The sequence below is a fragment of the Drosophila tropicalis genome, unplaced genomic scaffold (genome assembly GCF_018151085.1).
Source record: "Drosophila tropicalis isolate 14030-0801.00 unplaced genomic scaffold, ASM1815108v1 contig_593, whole genome shotgun sequence".
In the NCBI taxonomy this organism is placed as follows: Eukaryota; Metazoa; Arthropoda; class Insecta; order Diptera; family Drosophilidae; genus Drosophila; species Drosophila tropicalis.
In genome coordinates this window covers 3,888,985-3,908,181 of record NW_027173070.1, presented here as the reverse complement: position 1 = coordinate 3,908,181, position 19,197 = coordinate 3,888,985, and the positions used below count along the sequence as shown (strand labels likewise).

At 37.6% G+C, this 19,197-nt stretch overlaps 7 protein-coding genes across 12 annotated transcripts; 3 read left to right on the top strand and 4 right to left on the bottom strand.

Annotated features, from left to right (window-relative positions):
* Nucleotides 1-37: 37 nt before the first annotated feature.
* On the bottom strand, nt 38-1,320 carry LOC137576341 (baramicin A1-like). Its single transcript, XM_068289389.1, has 3 exons — nt 1,011-1,320; nt 185-948; nt 38-126 (listed from the first exon to the last, which is right to left on the bottom strand). The coding sequence occupies exons 1-3, from the start codon at nt 1,273-1,275 to the stop codon at nt 115-117; spliced, it is 1,041 nt and encodes a 346-aa protein (XP_068145490.1). The 5' UTR covers nt 1,276-1,320; the 3' UTR covers nt 38-114.
* A 1,234-nt stretch (nt 1,321-2,554) lies between these two features.
* On the top strand, nt 2,555-4,076 carry LOC137578166 (leucine-rich repeat-containing protein 10). The gene is made up of 3 exons (XM_068291818.1): nt 2,555-2,585; nt 2,670-2,873; nt 2,937-4,076. The coding sequence occupies exons 2-3, from the start codon at nt 2,694-2,696 to the stop codon at nt 3,786-3,788; spliced, it is 1,032 nt and encodes a 343-aa protein (XP_068147919.1). The 5' UTR covers nt 2,555-2,585; nt 2,670-2,693; the 3' UTR covers nt 3,789-4,076.
* Tim10 (translocase of inner membrane 10) lies at nt 3,812-4,246 on the bottom strand. Its single transcript, XM_068291820.1, has 2 exons — nt 4,096-4,246; nt 3,812-4,033 (listed from the first exon to the last, which is right to left on the bottom strand). The coding sequence occupies exons 1-2, from the start codon at nt 4,244-4,246 to the stop codon at nt 3,906-3,908; spliced, it is 279 nt and encodes a 92-aa protein (XP_068147921.1). The 3' UTR covers nt 3,812-3,905.
* A 66-nt stretch (nt 4,247-4,312) lies between these two features.
* LOC137578169 (uncharacterized) lies at nt 4,313-4,667 on the bottom strand. The gene is made up of 2 exons (XM_068291821.1): nt 4,547-4,667; nt 4,313-4,469 (listed from the first exon to the last, which is right to left on the bottom strand). Exons 1-2 carry the CDS (start codon nt 4,582-4,584, stop codon nt 4,313-4,315), a joined length of 195 nt encoding a protein of 64 aa, XP_068147922.1. The 5' UTR covers nt 4,585-4,667.
* A 24-nt stretch (nt 4,668-4,691) lies between these two features.
* On the bottom strand, nt 4,692-7,521 carry Golgin97 (Golgin 97). The gene is made up of 6 exons (XM_068291817.1): nt 7,188-7,521; nt 6,338-7,123; nt 6,178-6,276; nt 5,427-5,840; nt 5,120-5,365; nt 4,692-5,054 (listed from the first exon to the last, which is right to left on the bottom strand). The coding sequence occupies exons 1-6, from the start codon at nt 7,338-7,340 to the stop codon at nt 4,932-4,934; spliced, it is 1,821 nt and encodes a 606-aa protein (XP_068147918.1). The 5' UTR covers nt 7,341-7,521; the 3' UTR covers nt 4,692-4,931.
* An 85-nt stretch (nt 7,522-7,606) lies between these two features.
* Nucleotides 7,607-19,076, top strand: cnn (centrosomin). Of its 6 annotated transcripts, XM_068291813.1 has the most exons (8): nt 7,610-7,921; nt 12,672-12,715; nt 13,402-13,856; nt 13,916-14,119; nt 15,506-15,685; nt 15,745-17,878; nt 17,945-18,021; nt 18,817-19,076. In XM_068291813.1, exons 1-8 carry the CDS (start codon nt 7,731-7,733, stop codon nt 18,850-18,852), a joined length of 3,321 nt encoding a protein of 1,106 aa, XP_068147914.1. In that variant the 5' UTR covers nt 7,610-7,730; the 3' UTR covers nt 18,853-19,076. The 6 variants fall into 6 exon arrangements, with proteins under 6 accessions (XP_068147917.1, XP_068147914.1, XP_068147912.1 ...); XM_068291811.1 differs by lacking the exon at nt 18,817-19,076 and having other exon boundaries at nt 13,916-14,113; nt 17,945-18,341; XM_068291810.1 differs by lacking the exon at nt 18,817-19,076 and having other exon boundaries at nt 7,611-7,921; nt 17,945-18,341.
* On the top strand, nt 11,755-12,461 carry LOC137578167 (lysozyme 1B). The gene has a single exon (XM_068291819.1). The coding sequence runs from the start codon at nt 11,863-11,865 to the stop codon at nt 12,427-12,429; it is 567 nt and encodes a 188-aa protein (XP_068147920.1). The 5' UTR covers nt 11,755-11,862; the 3' UTR covers nt 12,430-12,461.
* Nucleotides 19,077-19,197: the final 121 nt, after the last annotated feature.

Below are 19,197 nucleotides of genomic sequence, written 5' to 3'. Positions count from 1 at the left end.
GTTTTAGTTCTGTTATATGGTAATAATGCATAAAATGTTGTTTTAAAAAATCAATTATTTTATTTGTATCATTCATTCGTAGTTATTAAACATCTATATAATTCTACAATCAGTTCAGCCAGAGTACTGTAAAAAAAGTATTGCAATGAGTTTATTTTCTTTTTAAAATTGTCACATTACTTACATGTTGGGGCGCCCGTCCCCGTCCTGAGGTAATAGCATTGCCGTTTGAATCCAAAGTAACTGTACGCCCATCGGGACGTCTCCATACAGAGAAATTATCATTCCACACTCCCGCCTGATCATCTCTAGCCACGAAATTCTCGCCTTGAACACGGGCATCGGAAATGTCACGGCGATTACGACTGAGTTGTACGTAGCGTCCATCTGGACGAACTGCTGTCAACGTATCTGCCTGCTGATTAACATAGCGTCCATCTGGACCACTAATAAATTGGGGACTACGACGACGGCGATCAGTATCGAAGACTACACCGCGGTCAGGACGAGATACTTGGAAGACATCGCGCTTGCTACGAGAGACGTGATAGTTTCCTCCGCTGGCAACAACAACGCGATCCGGACGACTCACAACAAAATCGGGACTGCGGCGTTGGCGTTGAGCACTGTAGGCTCCGTTAGTGTCAAAATCTACAGTACGACCCGGGCGTTCAACATGGAAGGTGTCTCGACTGTTGCGGGTGACGTCATAGTTTCCTCCGCTGGCAACAACAACGCGATCCGGACGACTCACAACGAAGTCGGGACTGCGACGACGACGTCCTGTGTTGAAAACTACAGTACGATCCGGTCTACTGACTTGAAAAGTATCTCGACTAGGACGAGTTGCACTAGCCCCACCAGCTGAAACAGTTCTATAAGTGTTTCTATTATCCAATCCAGGTCCATGGCTAGCTGTCACAGCAGGTCCGCTAATACTATGAGTTGCTATAATCGAAAATTCCCAATGTTTAAAACAATTGTCAGCATCTCTCCGAATTTCAATTTACCTGGTGCTCCTCCTCCATTTTTGCGATGGACAAAAGTATTGCCCTGTTCATCGGTATACACATGTTCTCCGCGTTGTGGTGTATTCTGGAACGTGCCACCAACTCCATCCACCTGATAGGGTCCTTCATTCTGACCGCGTATATAAACCTGTTGGCCAGGAGGACCGAAGACATGTGGACCATTGCGTCCATCATAAGTGTGCTGGGGCTGGCCACTTGCCACCACGACCACCACCAATAATAATATTAAGCCCAAAGAACGCATAATGCTGCTGCGAGGTTTGAATTGAAACTGACTGTCTAACTGCTGTCCGAGAGATGAATTTATACTGGATCTTAACTGAAAGCTTTCTTGCGAGATTCCCCACAACTTGATAACAGAGCGTGCATTAATGGGAAATTCACAATAAGACAGCCTTACAAATGGCATACACTGACCTCCAATAATCAGTAATCGTTTAGGTATAATATGTATGTATATTAAAGTACAAGTAATAGGTTTGAATATCTATTACAAAAGGTTCGCTAAACTTTTTGGTCTTGTTTTTCATGCTAAATATCTAAAAGATGCACACATACGTATGTACATATGTACATATATAGTATGTCCAAACAGACATCCCACTTTCTTGACCTAACCCAATTCCTAGAAAATCTATGCAAAAGAACAGGTTTTATTTACAATTGGGCGATTCCAATCTGCTTCTAGATTGGTTTTCTATCACAATGAGCGTTCTTACTTGCACTCATATTCATATGTACATACATATGTATGTATGTACCAGTATATATGTATATATATATATATGAACAAATATGTATGCATTCCCTGGGATTTGCCCATTGCTTTGTTGTTTTTACGAGATTATATTGATTACTTAGTGTCAAGTTTTGCTTCACCTGTGACTGTCAATAATAATAATAATAACTTAATTATTCCAGTTCTCAGTGAAAATGCTAATATATAAAGTCAACAAGATTTATTGTTAGACTTAATCATTAAATTGTATTCCTTTATTTTATTTACTTGTCTTTTTAAAATTTCTTAATGTTGAAGTATAGATAAGTAAAGGCAAAGAATTAGACTGCAATTTTTTCAAAGATTCGCAGATTGTGTATAGCTGTATCATTTTTAAAATTTATAATTAAATAAATTACCTAAAATGGCAATCAATTAAAAAGCTCAACAAGGCCTTAAACACTGTAAAGTTTTGAAAATGTTTCAAAAATTTATACTTTTTATTCATTTTGATAGTTGATTCGCAATTCTTTCTGAAGTGTTTGAAAGAATACTTCGTACTAGAATATTACTCATACTAGACGAAGGCAACCTTTGGAAACCATGGCTGCCAATGGAAAGCTCCTTCCGAGTGTGTTTTCAGTTTATGACCATCCTAAAGTAGATTTAAGCATATATATAGACAATTTTTGGCGAACCCCAAATGTAATTTATAAATTTAGCACTTTTGGGGAAAGCTAAACAAAATGTTTTTTCGTACATAATATAGACATGTATGTATTGAAATTATATTATTTGGTTTTGAGTAAACAGAACAAATTGTATACGAAAACAGAGTAAGTTTATATGTAACTGTAAAATATATTTTATAAATATATTCATATATAGTTTTGGAAATGAAAATTTTATTACGCCAAAAGGAATACATTTTAGTTGACTGAATTATGGAAAAAGTGTGCCAATTCTTTCGAACAAATTACATACTGGCAAACTGTGAGGATGCCTTGGTCAAGAAAGCCTTCTCGCTGAATCTGTCCCATTTTCAAATGTCCGAGATTCCAGATATAGTCGAGAAATGCGAAAGTTTGCTGAAATTGTTTGTCAATCAAAATCTACTGACAGCGGTAAGCAAAATCAAAATGTCGTGATTCTTAATATGTTTATACATTCGCCTATCTGTCCCTCAGTTTCCGAGCAATTTGGGTAATCTTGCACGCTTACAAGTTTTGACTCTGGACTATAATAAACTGGATGAGTTTCCCATCTGCATCTGCCGTTTGACACGTTTACGATTCCTTAATATTAGCTGCAATAATATCAAACGTCTGCCCCCGGAAATTGGTTATCTGACTGTTTTGGAGACATTTTGGTGCAATAATACTGGTCTAGAGGAACTCCCAGGTGAAATGCGAAATTGCGAACGCTTGGAAACTTTGGGTGTGCGAGGAAATGTACTGCATTGTTTGCCCGACTCTCTGGGTAACCTGGCTGAACTGCGTTGGTTTACAGCCGAGGGTTGTCAACTAGTGGATATTCCAGATACATTCGCTCAGTTGACCAATTTGGTGCATTTGAATCTGAAGGGAAATCGTCTTCGACGTATACCACGCATTCTGCAAGTCTTGCCGAAATTAAGATTTGTGTTTTTAAATAACAATTGTATTGATGAGATGCCTACACGAGCAGAGTTAGAGGAACTGCAAGCTCTGAATATGCTTAACCTATGCAAGAATCCAATTAGCTTGCTTGTGGATCTACAAAGATTGGCTTCGCAACAAAGTAACATCTATGTGGATGAGGCGGTGCACTTTACCGATGTCTCTGAGGCCATACCCAGTCAAACCAATTTAAATGCCAGAGAGAGAAGACAGCGTAGAAATCAAGCTGAAGCTGGTCAGGATAATGATGATTCCTCGGACTGGGCAAATAGTGTACGGACCAGTGAACTTAACACCACAGATGAAAGTGGCTTGGAGAACAATATTGAGGATGTCAGCGTTTTGATCCCGGAAATGTCACGTTATGTTACAACTTTTTGAATTATTGTTATCAACTATAAATCTTTGTAGTTGGGCATCTTTGTTTATTTGTATTGTAAAATGTATAACGAAATGCACAGTGGCTTTAACTGGTGTATTGCGAAAAAAAAAACAGTTCTAATTCGACATTTTCTTCATGAGTTCCTCATCCTGCATGGACATAGCAGTTAGCTTTTTTCCAATTTTTTCATGAATATCCAAATATTTGGCCACACAACGATCAATGCAAACCATTTCGCCTTTGCCTGTCAAAATTCAAAATAATAAATGAAACTGGATGTAAGCAGACAGATTGTTAGCAACTCACCCAACTCCGACTCCGAATAACGTGGAGGAATACATTTTTTGTGGCAAGCGTTCGTCATGCGGTTATATAAATCGGACATCATTTCGATTTCCATCTCTTGCATTAGCTGAAGTTTAGCCTGATCGGCTGCACTGATTTGGGGCATTGCCATCTTGTACTTTGGATTGATTAGTTAAAATCTAATGTCTAAAATGTATATACAGTATTGTCTTGTAAGTTATTCAAATCGCCTGTCCGATGCGGTTGTATAGTCGTAATCTCCTTTATTTGCTTTTCGCATGCGTTCGCGCACCTGCATGCTCTCGTAACGCCGGGTCTCCACAGAACGCTTTGACAAGACAAACGCGTATACACCACCAACGGTTAAAATTGCCCTAAATTCAGACACATGTTCATTGATAATTCTCGTGTCGATGAAACAATTTCACAATATTTAACAAATTTAACTTACCAACAAGCAGCAATTCGGCCAGCGTTTCCCAGAGACATAACCAGTGTTGCCACGTTGCCAGTGTTGACTAACTGCGGAGCGCCAACTACAGTTACGCAGTGTGACCAACCCAAGTGCTCCCTTTAATATATTTAAAAAAGAAAAATTACTCTTTATATGTTTTATTTTTATTTGTTTATAAAAATCACAATGGTAAAAATAAATAATACTATTTAACATAAAGGAATGACTGATATATGAGAACAAAAAAAATAACACAGTGACATAAATATACATATGTAATATGTACATGATCTCGCATTAAAATTGACCTACAGACTATAAATACAAATGTATTATTTAGTATTATTGTTGAATTCGTGTTTAACTGATTAATCGTAATATTTTAAATTGGTTTGACACCAAACCAACTCGTTCTCCAGCTTAAAGTATCATGAAGTAATTTCTCTTCCTCCGGAGTAAGCTGCAGAAGGGTGGACACAGCGCGTACTAGATGACGGGCTTCAACCTGCATCAAGGATACATTTGTATAAAAATCATTATTATTGGGTGATTTCAACCAATTGAACTTACCTCTCTACTGGTCAAAAACTTGACTATAACGTGTTTCAAATAAATAAATGACGTTTCGTCCATAATGACGCAATTCGCCTTGTTATTGCCTTTTAGACGACTATCAACCGTTGTATTAGTATTTCTATGTGCACCTAAATATTGATTTTGAGATTCATTTTCAGTCGTTGACTGTGCGCTGCGCCCTAACTCCTTTTGCAGGGTCTTCTTAAGATCACCCAATCGTTGATTTAATGTTTTTATTGTCTACGAAAATTTAGAAAAAAAATTAATTTAAAAAATGTTGAGTTCTATTCAAACGCCTCACCTTATTCTTTTCCACAATTTCTTCCTGGAGACCATCGTATTTGGCTAATTCTTTAGCTTGCCTTTCAGCTGAATCGGATAGCGTTTGAAGAGCCTGTTTTGCCCCATTAACGTCCTCTTCCAATTGCTTGTTTCGCTCCTGTAAGTCATTCCATTCACTTTTTTCTAATCGCAATTGCTTTCGTAGTAGTTCCTCGTTTTGAGATATCTCGGCATTTCGTAATAGTGCAGTCAATTTTTCTTCCTTTTCAGATTCTAATTGCAGTTGTGTATCGTCCAACTGTTGTTGTTTCTCATTAACTTGATCCCTTAGTTTGCGAGACACCTGCTCGGCATTGGTGGCATATTCACTAAACCGTTCATCAGCTACAGCCAGACGTTGACTTAGATCCTTGGTTTCTGTTTCGAGTATTCGCTGAGAAGCATTTTTGAAAATAACTAATTAACATCATAGTTATATACTCATTTTAGTTTATGTTTTTGGTTTCAATTATTCGAATTTTGAATAAAACATTTTAAAAATTTATCATTTTGTGTAACAATCAAACTTGTTTAATAACCAAACAAAAGAAAATGCAAAGCAGATTAATAACAGCTACACATAAATATAAATACATAATTCCAATAAAAACATAAATTTCTTTGGTTAAGGCACAGTAATTAAATTAGGGAGGTAGGGAAATGTTATCAGTTTTAGGTTGTTAGTACGTCGGATCCCAAGTAAAAGCATCAGCTTCAGTGGAAATACTCACAGATTTGTTACGCTCAAATAGAATTTGCTGTTCGTTCTCCTCCCGACAATCTCGGAGCGCTACGGTTAGTTCATCTATTTCCTCTTCCAAAAGTTTAACCTACTCAATATAAATAATTAAATGAAATTAAATGGAAAATCTGAACAACTTATTGGCGTACCTTATTATCCCTTTGTCGAATCTCTTCATTTGCCTTATCTAATTCAAATGTCACTTGCTTTCTACTCTCAATGGCATCGTCGCGTGATTTTAGAGCTTTTCGTTTCTCCGATGTCTCCTCGGCCACTTGCTTCGAGAGACGACTAACTTGTGTTTCTAATGCCAAATTTTGGCCACTCCATGAACTTTTTATGTCAGACAACTGCAGATGGGCTTCCTCCAAATGCTGTTCCAGCAGCTTATGTTCCCGTATCAAGGCCTGAACCTGCTGTTCTGCATTCAATTTGCCCACGGCCTCTAAACGCGATTCTTCGACAATTTTCATGCGCATTCGCATATTACGATTCTCTTCCTGCACAGCTGCCAAAGTCGTAGTTAAATGATTTTTCTCCTGTTGAGCCGAATGTCGCAATCGCTCCAATTCATCCCGCACATCCTCCGCTATGGTTTCAAAGGGACGCAATCGCTCAACCTCTTGGCTTAGATTTTCGATTTGTTGGGAATGTTGGCGCATCGAATTCATCCGATCCACAGCCTCTTGTTCACGAAAACTAAGTAAATTTTTCAATTTATCAATTTCCATTTGCTGCAGATTTTGTATTTTCTCTTGCTCTTCGCAATAGATATCCTTCTGCGTTTGGGCCACACGTACGCTTTCCAATAGGATTTCATTTGTCTTATCCACGCGCACCTTCTCCTCCTGTAGCTGTTGCAGAGATTGGCTTAACGTCGATACTTTGGTGGTAAGCTCGTTGCATTGGCTACGGAGGTGAGCAAGTTGTTCAGACTGCAAATAAATGACAGGTGTTTAATCGGACTTATAAATAGATCGGATTGGGGTAAATTTTTACTTCATCATCGGCAGAGTTGGAGTTAATGCTAACACGACGACTGCGTAGGCGGTAACGATAATTGTTGTTGTTGTTGTTGTTACCGCCTCCTGACGTGGAGTTGACATCTTCGCCAGTCTCTTCCTTTATTTTATTTTTCAATGTGGCAAACATTTCTTTGGCCTTTCGATTTTGGTCTTGTTACCGTGTGGAATGGATGTGATAGGTGTGCGTTTTGTATGGCACCGTTTTTTCTTCTATATCATTGTCTACCTGTCTGCCTGTCTATACCTGTGTGCTCCAATTAGTTCTTATCAGGAAATGTAAATTTTTGTTACTGTTCCATAGCTGGAGTTTAGCGTTGCCACGATTCAATTGACAGTGCTGCCACTTTCTCCATTTTTGCGATTGCGCATTAAGGTCACACAGTAGCGACGCCATAAAACAGCTGAGAAGCGCGCTAAATTTTCCAAAAAAGAAAGGAATATTAACTTGCAATTCCAATTGTGCATCTTCCATAATAATTTTTAAATCCTGAGGATCGTCATCCAGTGTTTAAAGAACATGGATGAATCTAAGCAAGCACTTAGAGAATACTGTGGTGGCAATGATGTCAATGCCACCTGTGCCTCGTCCTTAAAGGAAATAACGCTAATTGAGACTGTTACCAATTTTCTGGAGGAGAACGGGGCAGCCGAAATAGAACGCAAGGTTTTAAGGAAACTAGCTGAAGCTTTATCGAAAAGCATTGATGGGTGAGTAGAATTATAGTAACGCCAGTAATAACAAAAATAATAATAATAACGTTGCTTCTTTCACTGCCTTCCGTTTGTTAATGATCATTAATTTGTGATCGTGCTTCAACTCTCTCGCTCTCCCTTATACTAAAGGAGGTACAGCCCGCATTGAGAGTCCATATCAGGGTCGTTGTTGTTGTAACCCACCCCAAAACAAACACACAAACGCAAAGTGCGAGAAGAGCAGAGTACCAATACATTTGCAATGTTTAGCTGTGTGTGACCCTCCCACCCCCGAGTTAAATGGGAATGGGTATTCCTCGTACGTAATGCGTAACATCTGCTGAGCGCATTTTCCTTGGGCTGCTGCTGTTCTCTGTGTGTGGTGTGTCGTCTCTCATTCTCATTTTCTCTCCGGAATAGTTTGCAGCGCATTTTCAATTCGATTCCGATTTCAGTTATGTTCTGACTTTCGGTTTATTAAGACTTCGGGAAAAGAGACAATTTGTTTAAAATTTTGTTTATTTCGCTTTCATTTTACTCGTTTGCTTGTGCTTTTGCCTATCAGTCGCTTTAAATATACATATATATACAGACTTTTTGTATATGTAAAATATCGTCGAGTAATCGTCGTCGTACATATGTACATATATAAGTGAGATTGCATTTGTTTATATTGCCTTCTTATAGTGAAGCATCGGATTGTAATTTGTGGATAAAAATTTGTGCTGCCAGCCGGAGTGTCCGTGTCCATGACTCGTTAATCAAATAATACACGGGATGCTGCCCCGATGCTCTCGTTGATGATTGAAATGAACAGAAGAAAAACACACAACAGAAAACTTGTGTACAAATACATACATATGTACTTATGTATGATATATATCATACAAATATATATCTAGATGAATAGACTTTGTTTTTGTTGCCCCCTTTTATTGTTGTTGCTGTTGTTGTTGATTTGAGTTTTCTCGATGTCGCCAGAGCGATGCTTGTGGCGACTAATTTTAGTCACGGAAAACTATTCCAATTAATGCGGACATAAATACATACGTACGTCCATATGTATATGTAGATACAAGTATCTATATACATATATGTACATGCACTTTTATATGTACTTACAAATGTGACGAATACATTACTTGTTTATCAAAAGAGTTTAACATAAATGCGGTAGCAAAATTGCCTTTGTTCTCTGCCACACACACAAAGCATCCTTCAAGTGATAAAGGGTCCTTCAACTATCCTTGTTTGAGAGTATTGAAAAACAGCATCAATTCTCCTTCCGGCCCGTTTTTTTTTTTTTTAGGGTTGAATATATGTACATACATATAAATCCATATGTTTAGAGATTTTTAGATTCTTTGAGATTTAAATGCAAACCTTATCAGACACAATATTCAAAATATCAGATTCGAGTTTTCCGTCTCCAAATAGACATAGACTAAAGACTATTTTAGGTTTAAATATATGCAAAAATATTAATATTAGCAAATTGGGGGTAATATTTTTACAAAATATCTTTACTACCCTAAAGATACAATTTTAATAAGGATATTTATTATAGTATAGTATAGTTGCATTACATGAAATCAAAATTATCAAAGTATTTATTCATTGTAGAGAATATCATTTTACGAAGATCAAAAAATAGCTGAAGAAAGAAACGGCCTTCTTTGAAATTAAATAGCAGTTCACTAAGTGAAAGGTTTTACTGTTTTACAAAAACATAGATTAAATTTAATGATTACAATATTGGGGTCAGATTCGGTTCGAGTTTTCAAGAACTAACCCTGCGATAAGATACTGAAAGTATATAATTAAAATTGTATTCTTCTAGGAAACCATAAAAGTCCACCCTAGAGGAGGATAATGATCTTTTGACTAATGCAATAGTGTAGGCAAGTACAGTTGAATTGAGTTGTATAGCATTATTAGCATAAATTAAGACAAACAAATCGATGCAGGCATATATCTGTCAATATCTATACCACTTCCATGCTCATCCTCATACATATTTGTGCATTTATGGCCCTTAGGCCAGGCGCCATATGTATGGCATCTGTTTTCAGAATTCTTTGACACCTAATTCAACCACAGACACACTACAGGTAGAGAGTAGTCGTAGTCTGGGCAGGTAAGATGCCGTATAAAGTGTTAATTTGAATTACCTGTGGAGCGGGCGCGCGCGCTTTCTGTTCAAATTGACTTTATACTTCAAATTCGAGTTGGTTGTCCACCTGTTGTTAGGCCAATTGATTTGATAGTTACCATAGCTATGAATGTGGCAAGGCGATGTCAAAACAAATATTTTAGAGCACATATATTTTTGGTTCTTTTGATTTGCTGTCGACCTTTTTGGCCAGTGTTGCACCTATTGCAATTTTTTCACGGTTTTTTGCTCAATTCCCAAAATAAACCTTTGGCTCTGTGAATGTGCTCGTCGTGTTTGTGGCAGCTGCATTAAAATTGAGATACAAATCTCTAGGTATGGCCCACATCTCTCCCTGTGAGTTTGTTTTGTGTGTGTGTGTCTGTGTTTGTAGTTGTCTCTGTCTGGGTGAAGCTCCTGGTTCTAATTGGATATATGTATGTACATATACACTCTTTTTTTGAAGTGTACAAGTGTATGAGTCATAGTCTTGCTTGGTCGCCCCAATGGGACGTATACGTAATGTGAAGTATTCAGGGAATAAAACCACTAACAGCAACAACAACAACAACAAAAAGAAAGACTGATGGTGACGTGTCTTGTCACTGCAACTGATTACTCTTAAAAAGAGATCTATTTAAGTGATATCTATATATATATATTCACATATAGCATTACAAGCAGCAATCGATTCTAAGAAAACTGTGAACTAAGTAAAAGAAACCAAAAAATTAAATTAACATCGCATTAAATGTTAAAACCACAAATCATAAAATGGCGGGCTACTTTCGTTCCACCTCTTTAAATAATTCAAATGATGGACCCAGTACACCCTTCAAACGATACTCCTTAGCAAGTAATCCTGGACATAGTTTCAAGTAAGTTTTGGATATACAATTAATATGGGAAATAACTACAATTATACGAAACTCCTTATGAATCAATGTAAACTTAACAAATGAAAGTCATGTCTAAACAATGTCTATTATTTTGACATGGAAGGTTTTCTTTAGGATATACATATGTATATGTATATATATATAGAATAATCTGATTAAGACAAGTATTTGCCAATCCTTTACTAAGAAACTCATTACACTTAGACTGAAGGCTGAAGACACTTCTTACTAAGTCCTAAACATCATAAAAGTCTCCTAATCGAACTTGCAAGAGTTCTTTTGAGAATTATCATTTAATACAGTACCAAAACAAGCTAAAAATCCGTATTAATTTTGTTCTACTACTAAACAGTCTTTTTTATTATAAACAATTTCTTCATTGCTCTCAATTTTCAATTTAAAAGAAATATATATACTTATAATTAAAGCTCTTCTATTTTATCGTGTGCTTATTCATGTGCAAACTGAAATAAAAAGGAAAACCATTGAAAAAGAGCTAAATTCGATGAAAAAATCTTTAAGTAAATTTAGTAATCATTGAAATGTGAATTTTTTTGTGTACCAAATATTTACAATTAAGGCAGTGGCACACCCACATATAGATTTACGCATCACTTGATTTGTGGCAAGATCGTAATGGAATTCTATTTTGATTTTTATTTTTTATTTAAATGTAGATCAATATAGTTGGCAAACATTAGAGAGAACAAAGTATGTTTTTTTATACTTAATTAATTACTAGCATTAATAGCAAGTCCAAGGTGCCTAGTAGATTTTTCTAAACGCCAAATAATTGAAACCGGTTTGGAGAATAAAGCTCCATAAGTTTGTTTCTCATAGACGAGACCAGGCAGATAAACTGTGTTTACTTAAGCTACCCACATTGTGACCGGATCTGAGTTGAAATGGACGATACAATAGCTGGAAAAAAACTGAGAGTCATCTACAAACTACTATTATTCCTGTTGGTCATTCTGCAAATGGCATTTTATCCATTGGCCCGGCGTTTAGAACGTTGCGATCTGGCTGGACAACTTTATATTCTCGATGTGGTCAAAGAGGAATTGCCTCTATGGCTATGCATAGCTGATTTTGAGAGTCGTCTCAATACCCATGTGATTGGAACACGTAATGATGATGGATCCAAGGATTATGGACTCTTTCAGATCAGTGATCGCTACTGGTGTGCTCCACCGAATGAAACTGAATACTATACATTCAATCAATGCAATCTGAATTGTACAGATCTATTAAAAGATGATATCACAAAGGCCGTGCAATGTGCTCAATTGATTAAGAGTCTACAGGGCTGGTCAGCCTGGTCTGTCTATGCAGAGTTTTGCAATAACACAGAGCTGGAAGCCATCGACATGTGCTTTCAGTCAAATGCCACAATTGACTTGAACTCCGATGATTGCACGACTAATTCATCCATTGGAATGCCTCAAACTATTCACAATGAAGGCGACTAAATTAGTTGATGTCCAATTAAATCATCACTGCCAAAAAAAATTTAAAAATAAGCAAGAATAATAAAGAAGACATACATATGTATGTATAAAATAATCTGCCAAAATTAGTTACACTTTAATTGTCATTCTCTGGTTATTTTTTTATATTTAGCTCAAAGGTCAAATTGAGACTTGTTCTTAATAATTAATTGAATCTTTTTCTGACTCTTTTTATCATTTCTGTTTGGTTTTTTTTTTTTCAGCACATGTCCCAGTGTTATTCAAGATGTGACCATGGAAAACTCATGTAAGTATAGCTAATTGATTTTTACAATAAATTTGTACCTCTTTGGACACAACTAAAGTGTTGGTCCTTTTTAATGTTTTCGGGCAATATTTATTATTTTAGAGTAGTAATACTAATATTTTAGATGTCATTGTTTGTTTCTGGGATAGATCAAAATCCCAAAAGTCGTTCCTCAAAGAAGTCATTCCGAAATCTTTTAAAAATAAATATGTAAAATATACAATTTTAGTTTTCTTCTGTATACAGCATAAAAATGTTCTATATTTTTTTTACATAGATAAAGCTAATTGGTTGATTAATACTTCAGCAATATAATTTTTTATCGAATGTATAAAAAACCTTACTTGTCTCAAAAATATAGAAAATATAGCCCAGTAGGCTACTTGTAGTAGGCCAAAAACTAGTGTAATTTTTTAAGTCAATTGGAAATTTAAATAGGGACACACTTATCAAACTAAATACATACGTAAATTGGCCGATAAAATTGGTTTTTCTATTTTTTGTATAAGTCTTCGCCGACTCCCATTGAATTCATTGCAGACATGAGGCGAGCTCGCTCATCGGCGGGTTCTATGTCACCCCAGCAGTTGCATTCATCAAGTTCTTCTAGTTACGATGATTATAATTCAAATTTAATAAATGAATAGACTTTCTAATGGTTTCTGATTTCTCTCTTTTACTTGCAGATGCCAGCTTCGATGTGAATCGACCACCAGGCGGTGGGCAATCGCCCATGATACTCCAGGGGCGCTCAGTGCGTGAGCTTGAGGAACAGATATCTGCCTTACGCAAGGAGAATTTCAATCTAAAGTTACGCATTTACTTTTTGGAAGAGGGTCAGCCGGGTGCCAAATCGAATAGCCCAAGCGGTGATACACTAGCGAAACAGTTGATAGACTCAAAAGTTGAGGTTGAATTGCTCCGCAAGACTGTGCGAGAGAAGACAGAATTGCTGAAAGATGCAGCCAGAGCTATATCGCGTCATGAGGAGATACAAAAGAAATCCGATATGGAGAGTCAGGCTTTGATTGAGCAACTGCAGCAACATATACGCGACCAGGTGGAACAACAAACATCGGATCCAAAAGAGACCAGTGGATCCTCCATGGACTGTCGCAAATTTAAACTCATGGAGACGGAGGTAACACCGAGAATATTCTTTTGAAAACTGATCTCAACACATTGTGATTTTCGTTTTAGGTACACAAATTAAAGGCACAATTATTGGAAGCTGATAAACATTATACCGAGTCCAAGGAGAAAATCGAACAAATGGAAAAGACATTGCAGGAGCGCCAGGAGTCGCTGCAAACTTGTGAAGCAAAGATTGAAGAATTGGCCGTAAAGAATGCCAATCTTCTAGAGCAAATCGACAGAACTTCCGAATCCAGCAATCAGGCAAGTGTAAGTATTAAGGATTTTTTGCATTAAGAGAGTCCACAGTTTATGGACAAATTTTTATTAGCAAACCATACGATCACAAAAGAGCGAATTGGGTTCTTGTTTAAATGAGAATCATCGTTTAGTAAATGCTTTGGCCAATGTTGAGAATGAGCTAGTACATCAGCATAAATCTACGAGCGATACCAACCAAACTATTGATGCTCAAAGGCAGGCCATTCAGTTAATGGAAGTAAGTAGAGTTTGAGAGAGTGGCTTCTATTGAACTCAGATTCATAGAGACAAACGCACACATTCACCAACATAATATATAGAATACCATTGAGCAAAAGGATATGGCCTATAGTCGTCTGCTTGGACGTCTTATTGAGTACGAGGGATTGATTAGCAAGTTAAATGGTGAAATTGAATTAATGCGTCAGGAAAATCATATGATTCGTAAATTAAGTGTGGATGGAGGTGTTGGTAATAGCTATTGCTCCGTTGAACGTAGTGGCAGCAATTCCTCAATGCGTTCAAACTTCTCATCGATCAGTATACTATATGGCAGTCATAATCCATCGAAGAAATCGCTACCACCGATGCCGCCGATACCACAATCACAACAGCCGACAATTTTTTATGTGCCGCAACTGCAAGTGCCGATGAATCCAATGCAAATGCAGTTGCAGGCACACAACCAGAATCGGCCACAGGTGATCCAAACAGCTGTTGAATATCGTATAGATCAACTTAAACTTACGTCATTGCCCACAGCGCGGGAATCCAATGACGGGAGGGATGTCATTGAACACCCAGCATTATCAAATGGCTATGGTCAACCCGAGCAACAATTACTCAGCGCCCACAATCAATGGATTTCGTCAGTTCCTTTGGCATTGGGGCACTTCGCAATTAGATTGACATTCCTTGTCCTGAAGTTGCACAATCTATTGCTGTGTGTTGGGCCTCCAATTCATATAACATACCATCGTAGGACTTGTGGACGTAGCACCAGCAGGAACATTGTCGACCTCCATATGGACGAAGTTTTATGTCCAAACTGTTGCCAATGTAGCGTATCAAGTTTGACCACCAGCAGTACAAAATCTTCATCTTCATAATCATCGGCCTCCATGTGATGAGTTGCAACTTCAAGGAACAAATGTCACTTTACTCAACTCTTATTGTAGTATTCTTTTTCTTTGTGTTTTTTTTTTTTTTTTTTTGGTTAATTAGTTTGTTTACATTGCAGAGCGGCTGCGATCATCGGATATGATCGTTCGCAGATATGGCTAAATTTATCGTTAATTAGAAAAAAAATAAAATCCAAAATATATTTTCCGAAGAATAAACCAACAAACAGATATAATTTAATTGCTCCTCCTCGTTTGGATCCAATATTTTCAGAACAATCGTGAACTTGGCGCCGAGTTGGCGGACAAAATTTGTGAACTTCAAGATGCTCAAGAGAAACTGCAAGAACGTGAACGTATCCATGAGCAGGCATGTCGCACCATACAAAAGCTAATGCAAAAGTTGAGTAGTCAGGAGAAGCAAATCCTTAAATTGCAGTCCGTCACAAAGAACGTAAGTCTGCTTGATGAGTTGAGCTTGGAGATATATTTAAGAGAATTTTCAAATTACAGGACGACAAATCATCGCCAGATGTGGGACCAACTTCCTTGCGTAGATCTCTGAGCGATACTGAGACCTGTTCCTTGGACATCTCTCATAGTCTTAAAGAGCGTTTGGAAAATAAAATAGCCAGACATGAGGAAACTATCGCAAAGCTACAAACAGAGGTCAAAAAGAAAACGGCCAATTTACAAAATCTTGTCAATAAGGAGCTGTGGGAGAAGAATCGTGAAGTGGAGCGTCTTACACAATTGGTTGCAGCTGCCACTCAACAGCCAGTTCCTGCTGCTGGAGTTGATGCAGTCCAAGATTCGGGACCCCCGGCTGAGACTTCATTTACAGAAACGGAGTACAATAGAGCTTTAGAGCGCAACAAGTTGTTGCAATTGAAAATCGATGTGCTTATCAAACGTTTGGGTGAAAGTCAAGAGACTAGTGTACTGGTGGCCAAATTACAGCATGAATTGGGTTCGGCCCGTGCCGATGCGGAGAGTGCCAACAAATGGCGTCTGGAATGTGCCGATTTCTGTGGTGTTCTAACAAATCGTCTTGAAGAATTGGCTGGATTTTTGAATTCCCTGCTTAAGCACAAGGACGTCTTGGGTGTATTGGCTGCTGATCGTCGTCATGCCATACGTAAGGCTGTAGATCGTAGCCTAGATTTGTCCAAGAGCCTGAATATGACTCTATCCATTACGGGTGTTTCGCTTGCCGATCAAAGTCTTAGTCAATTGTGCAATCTATCAGAGTTTCTGGACACCGAGGCTGCTGATGTTAGCAATCGTACATTTAACTCACACGAAGAGATTCATGCAGCCAGTTCAAATCCCAATACAATTGAAAATCTAAAGGCCGAAAATAAAGCTCTTAAACGGGAGTTGGAGAAAGAGAAACGTCGCAGCACAAACGATGGTCAAGTGCGTAAGGAGCGACGATCTCTGCCACTGCCGCCGCAATTATCAATGGACAATCAAAGTGAATCGGAGGCATGGTCGGAGCCTGATCGTAAAGTTTCATTGGCTCGCATTGGTCTCGAGGAGCACTCTGCAAGAGAGCCGCATCAGAAGCAAATAAGCGAATCCGAAAGTGATGCGCCCAGTTGCTCGGCCCGTCAGGAACGCAATAAGGCGTATGCCGAACGTATTGCCCAGTTGGAGGAGCAGATTGCCCAAAGAGATGAACGTATTTTAGGCATCCAATGCCAACTAGTTGAATTGGACAATCTTTATAAGCAAGAGCAGCTACGTTGCATGGACCTCTCACAACAGCTGGAGCAATTGCGTACGATTAATGAAGCCTTAACTGGAGATTTGCGAGCCATTGGTGCCCAAGAGGATCAGGCCATGATTGAACTACAACGTCTTGTTGACCTCAAGACCCAGCAAATTGATCAGCTTAAATTGGCCCAGAGTACACTTACAGCCGATGCTCAGGTCACTGAAATGGAATTACAAGCCGTTCAACAGCAAATTGCTGAAATGCAACAACAACAGGCACAGGCTGTCCATGAGGCTCAAGATCAGTTGTCACAATGCCAAATGGAGGCTAAGCAAAAACTGGAACAGGTGCGGCGACAACATCAAGAGGCTCTGGAACATGATTGGGTGGCAATGACAATCTATCAGGAGCAAGCACAACAACTTCTTGAACTACAACGTTCTCTTGAATATCACCAAGAGAATGAAAAAGAATTGAAACAAACTCTGGTCGAGAATGAACTGGCCAGTCGTTCCCTTAAGAAGCAATTGGATGAAAGCACACTGCAAGCCTCCAAGGCAGTTATGGAGCGAACCAAGGCTTATAATGACAAAATGCAGTTAGAGAAGCATATGGACGAGCTGAAAACACAATTAAAGACTCTTAAAGAGAGCCAAGAACAGCAACAGCAGCAGCTACAGAAAAAAGGTCGTTCTCAGAGCAGCGATGTATCGCAATCGGGTTACACATCCGAAGAGGTTCCATTATCTTTGGCTCCATCGGTGTCTGCTGTGGTAGCCCAGCGTCTGAATAACTCTTCACCAGATTTGGGAATAGAAAGTGATGCGGGACGTGTTTCCAGCGCTGAACTATCAACTACCCAGCGAGCTATATTAAAAACTGTAGAGTTTAAACTTGAACAACAGGCCAATCAAACAACTAAAGATGGTAAGTAAGGATCTCACAAGCTTCCACCCTCGAAATTTAACATTTCTTTATCTTTATCTTTTTCAGAACAACTATCACCGGATAGCAAGAAGGCAATTGCAACAGATGCCGCACCGACTCAAACTGCTCATGACTGTGCCAAGGTAGATCAAGAAAATGCCGAATTGAGGCGCAAATTAATACGCACCAAGCGCGCATTTGAAGACACCTATGAAAAATTACGACTGGCTAACAAAGCAAAAGCACAAGTTGAAAAAGACATTAAAAATCAAATACTAAAAACCCACAATGTACTCCGTAATGTTCGCTCAAATATGGAGAATGAGATGATTTGATAATGATCAAAGAAGATCGTTTGCCAGAGAGAGAAAATGAGAGACAAAACAATACTAATTTGAAATGCCATCATCTTGCCATATCCCATAACTTAAATATGATTAATATTATTCTGTATTTCAATTTATGTTTGCTTTCACTAATTTCCTTTGACTAATATCTTATGTGTTGTCAATTTCGTTCTTTCAATTCTTTTTGCTGCATTATGTGAGACATGAAACTAAAACAACGAAGTTATTAATTAATCAAATACCTTTTTGCATTTTCCAAAGACTGCATTGGGAATACATGCAAATGTAACCCAGTTTTGCACATCCATATCTTAAAAAAAAAAAAAAAAAACACAAAGATAACAGAATTGTTGACTATAATAAATTACTTACATTTATCTATATATATATATGAATTGCCTCCCCCCAAAACGCATTCATTCATATTGAATGATTAGTATGTAATTTCATATGTATATATTCACATCCACACCCATTTTAAAAATTCATGTTTATAATTTCATGTAATTCCTAAAACTATATCCTCAGCTTGCTGAAAAACTGCTTTCCTAACGCTATTATCTATGCTACTTTCTGAATCTTCGATTTCAGTTAATCATCGAAACGGATATTGAAATCATTGTTTGAGTTTTCCCACAACAAAAAACAAAAAGAAATGAATGAAAACTTATCGTCCAGAATTTTTAATTTTTTTTTTAATTCGATTTATGCTGTATTATTTTTGTAAAATTATGTAAAAATGTTGTAAAACAGTCCTGGGAGTAGGCAGTTGAATGTAATAATGCCTTTAGAGTATAAGTAATGTTTACAGTCATTTTATGGAATAAAATTTTTATGTTAGAATATAAAAAGTTTTTTGTATATTTTACTCTTTTTCGTTATTTCGTTACATCAAAAAATTAGCAATTGTTTTTGGACTGAACTCACATATGTAAGTAAGTATTGCTGTAACGTTAACGTTAACAGTTAATA

Coding starts and splice junctions, on each gene's coding strand:
- LOC137576341 (XM_068289389.1), bottom strand. CDS start 1,275: ATGCGTTCTTTGGGCTTAATATTATTATTGGTGGTGGTCGTGGTGGCA. Junction 949..1,010: donor AAATGGAGGAGGAGCACCAG/GTAAATTGAAAT, acceptor TTTCGATTATAG/CAACTCATAGTATTAGCGGA.
- LOC137578166 (XM_068291818.1), top strand. CDS start 2,694: ATGGAAAAAGTGTGCCAATTCTTTCGAACAAATTACATACTGGCAAAC. Junction 2,874..2,936: donor ATCAAAATCTACTGACAGCG/GTAAGCAAAATC, acceptor TCTGTCCCTCAG/TTTCCGAGCAATTTGGGTAA.
- Tim10 (XM_068291820.1), bottom strand. CDS start 4,246: ATGGCAATGCCCCAAATCAGTGCAGCCGATCAGGCTAAACTTCAGCTA. Junction 4,034..4,095: donor TTATTCGGAGTCGGAGTTGG/GTGAGTTGCTAA, acceptor GAATTTTGACAG/GCAAAGGCGAAATGGTTTGC.
- LOC137578169 (XM_068291821.1), bottom strand. CDS start 4,584: ATGTCTCTGGGAAACGCTGGCCGAATTGCTGCTTGTTG. Junction 4,470..4,546: donor GGCCGAATTGCTGCTTGTTG/GTAAGTTAAATT, acceptor GTCTGAATTTAG/GGCAATTTTAACCGTTGGTG.
- Golgin97 (XM_068291817.1), bottom strand. CDS start 7,340: ATGTTTGCCACATTGAAAAATAAAATAAAGGAAGAGACTGGCGAAGAT. Junction 7,124..7,187: donor CCAACTCTGCCGATGATGAA/GTAAAAATTTAC, acceptor ATTTATTTGCAG/TCTGAACAACTTGCTCACCT. Junction 6,277..6,337: donor TTCGACAAAGGGATAATAAG/GTACGCCAATAA, acceptor TATATTGAGTAG/GTTAAACTTTTGGAAGAGGA.
- cnn (XM_068291810.1), top strand. CDS start 7,731: ATGGATGAATCTAAGCAAGCACTTAGAGAATACTGTGGTGGCAATGAT. Junction 12,716..13,401: donor TGTGACCATGGAAAACTCAT/GTAAGTATAGCT, acceptor TTTTACTTGCAG/ATGCCAGCTTCGATGTGAAT. Junction 13,857..13,915: donor TTAAACTCATGGAGACGGAG/GTAACACCGAGA, acceptor TTTTCGTTTTAG/GTACACAAATTAAAGGCACA.
- LOC137578167 (XM_068291819.1), top strand. CDS start 11,863: ATGGACGATACAATAGCTGGAAAAAAACTGAGAGTCATCTACAAACTA.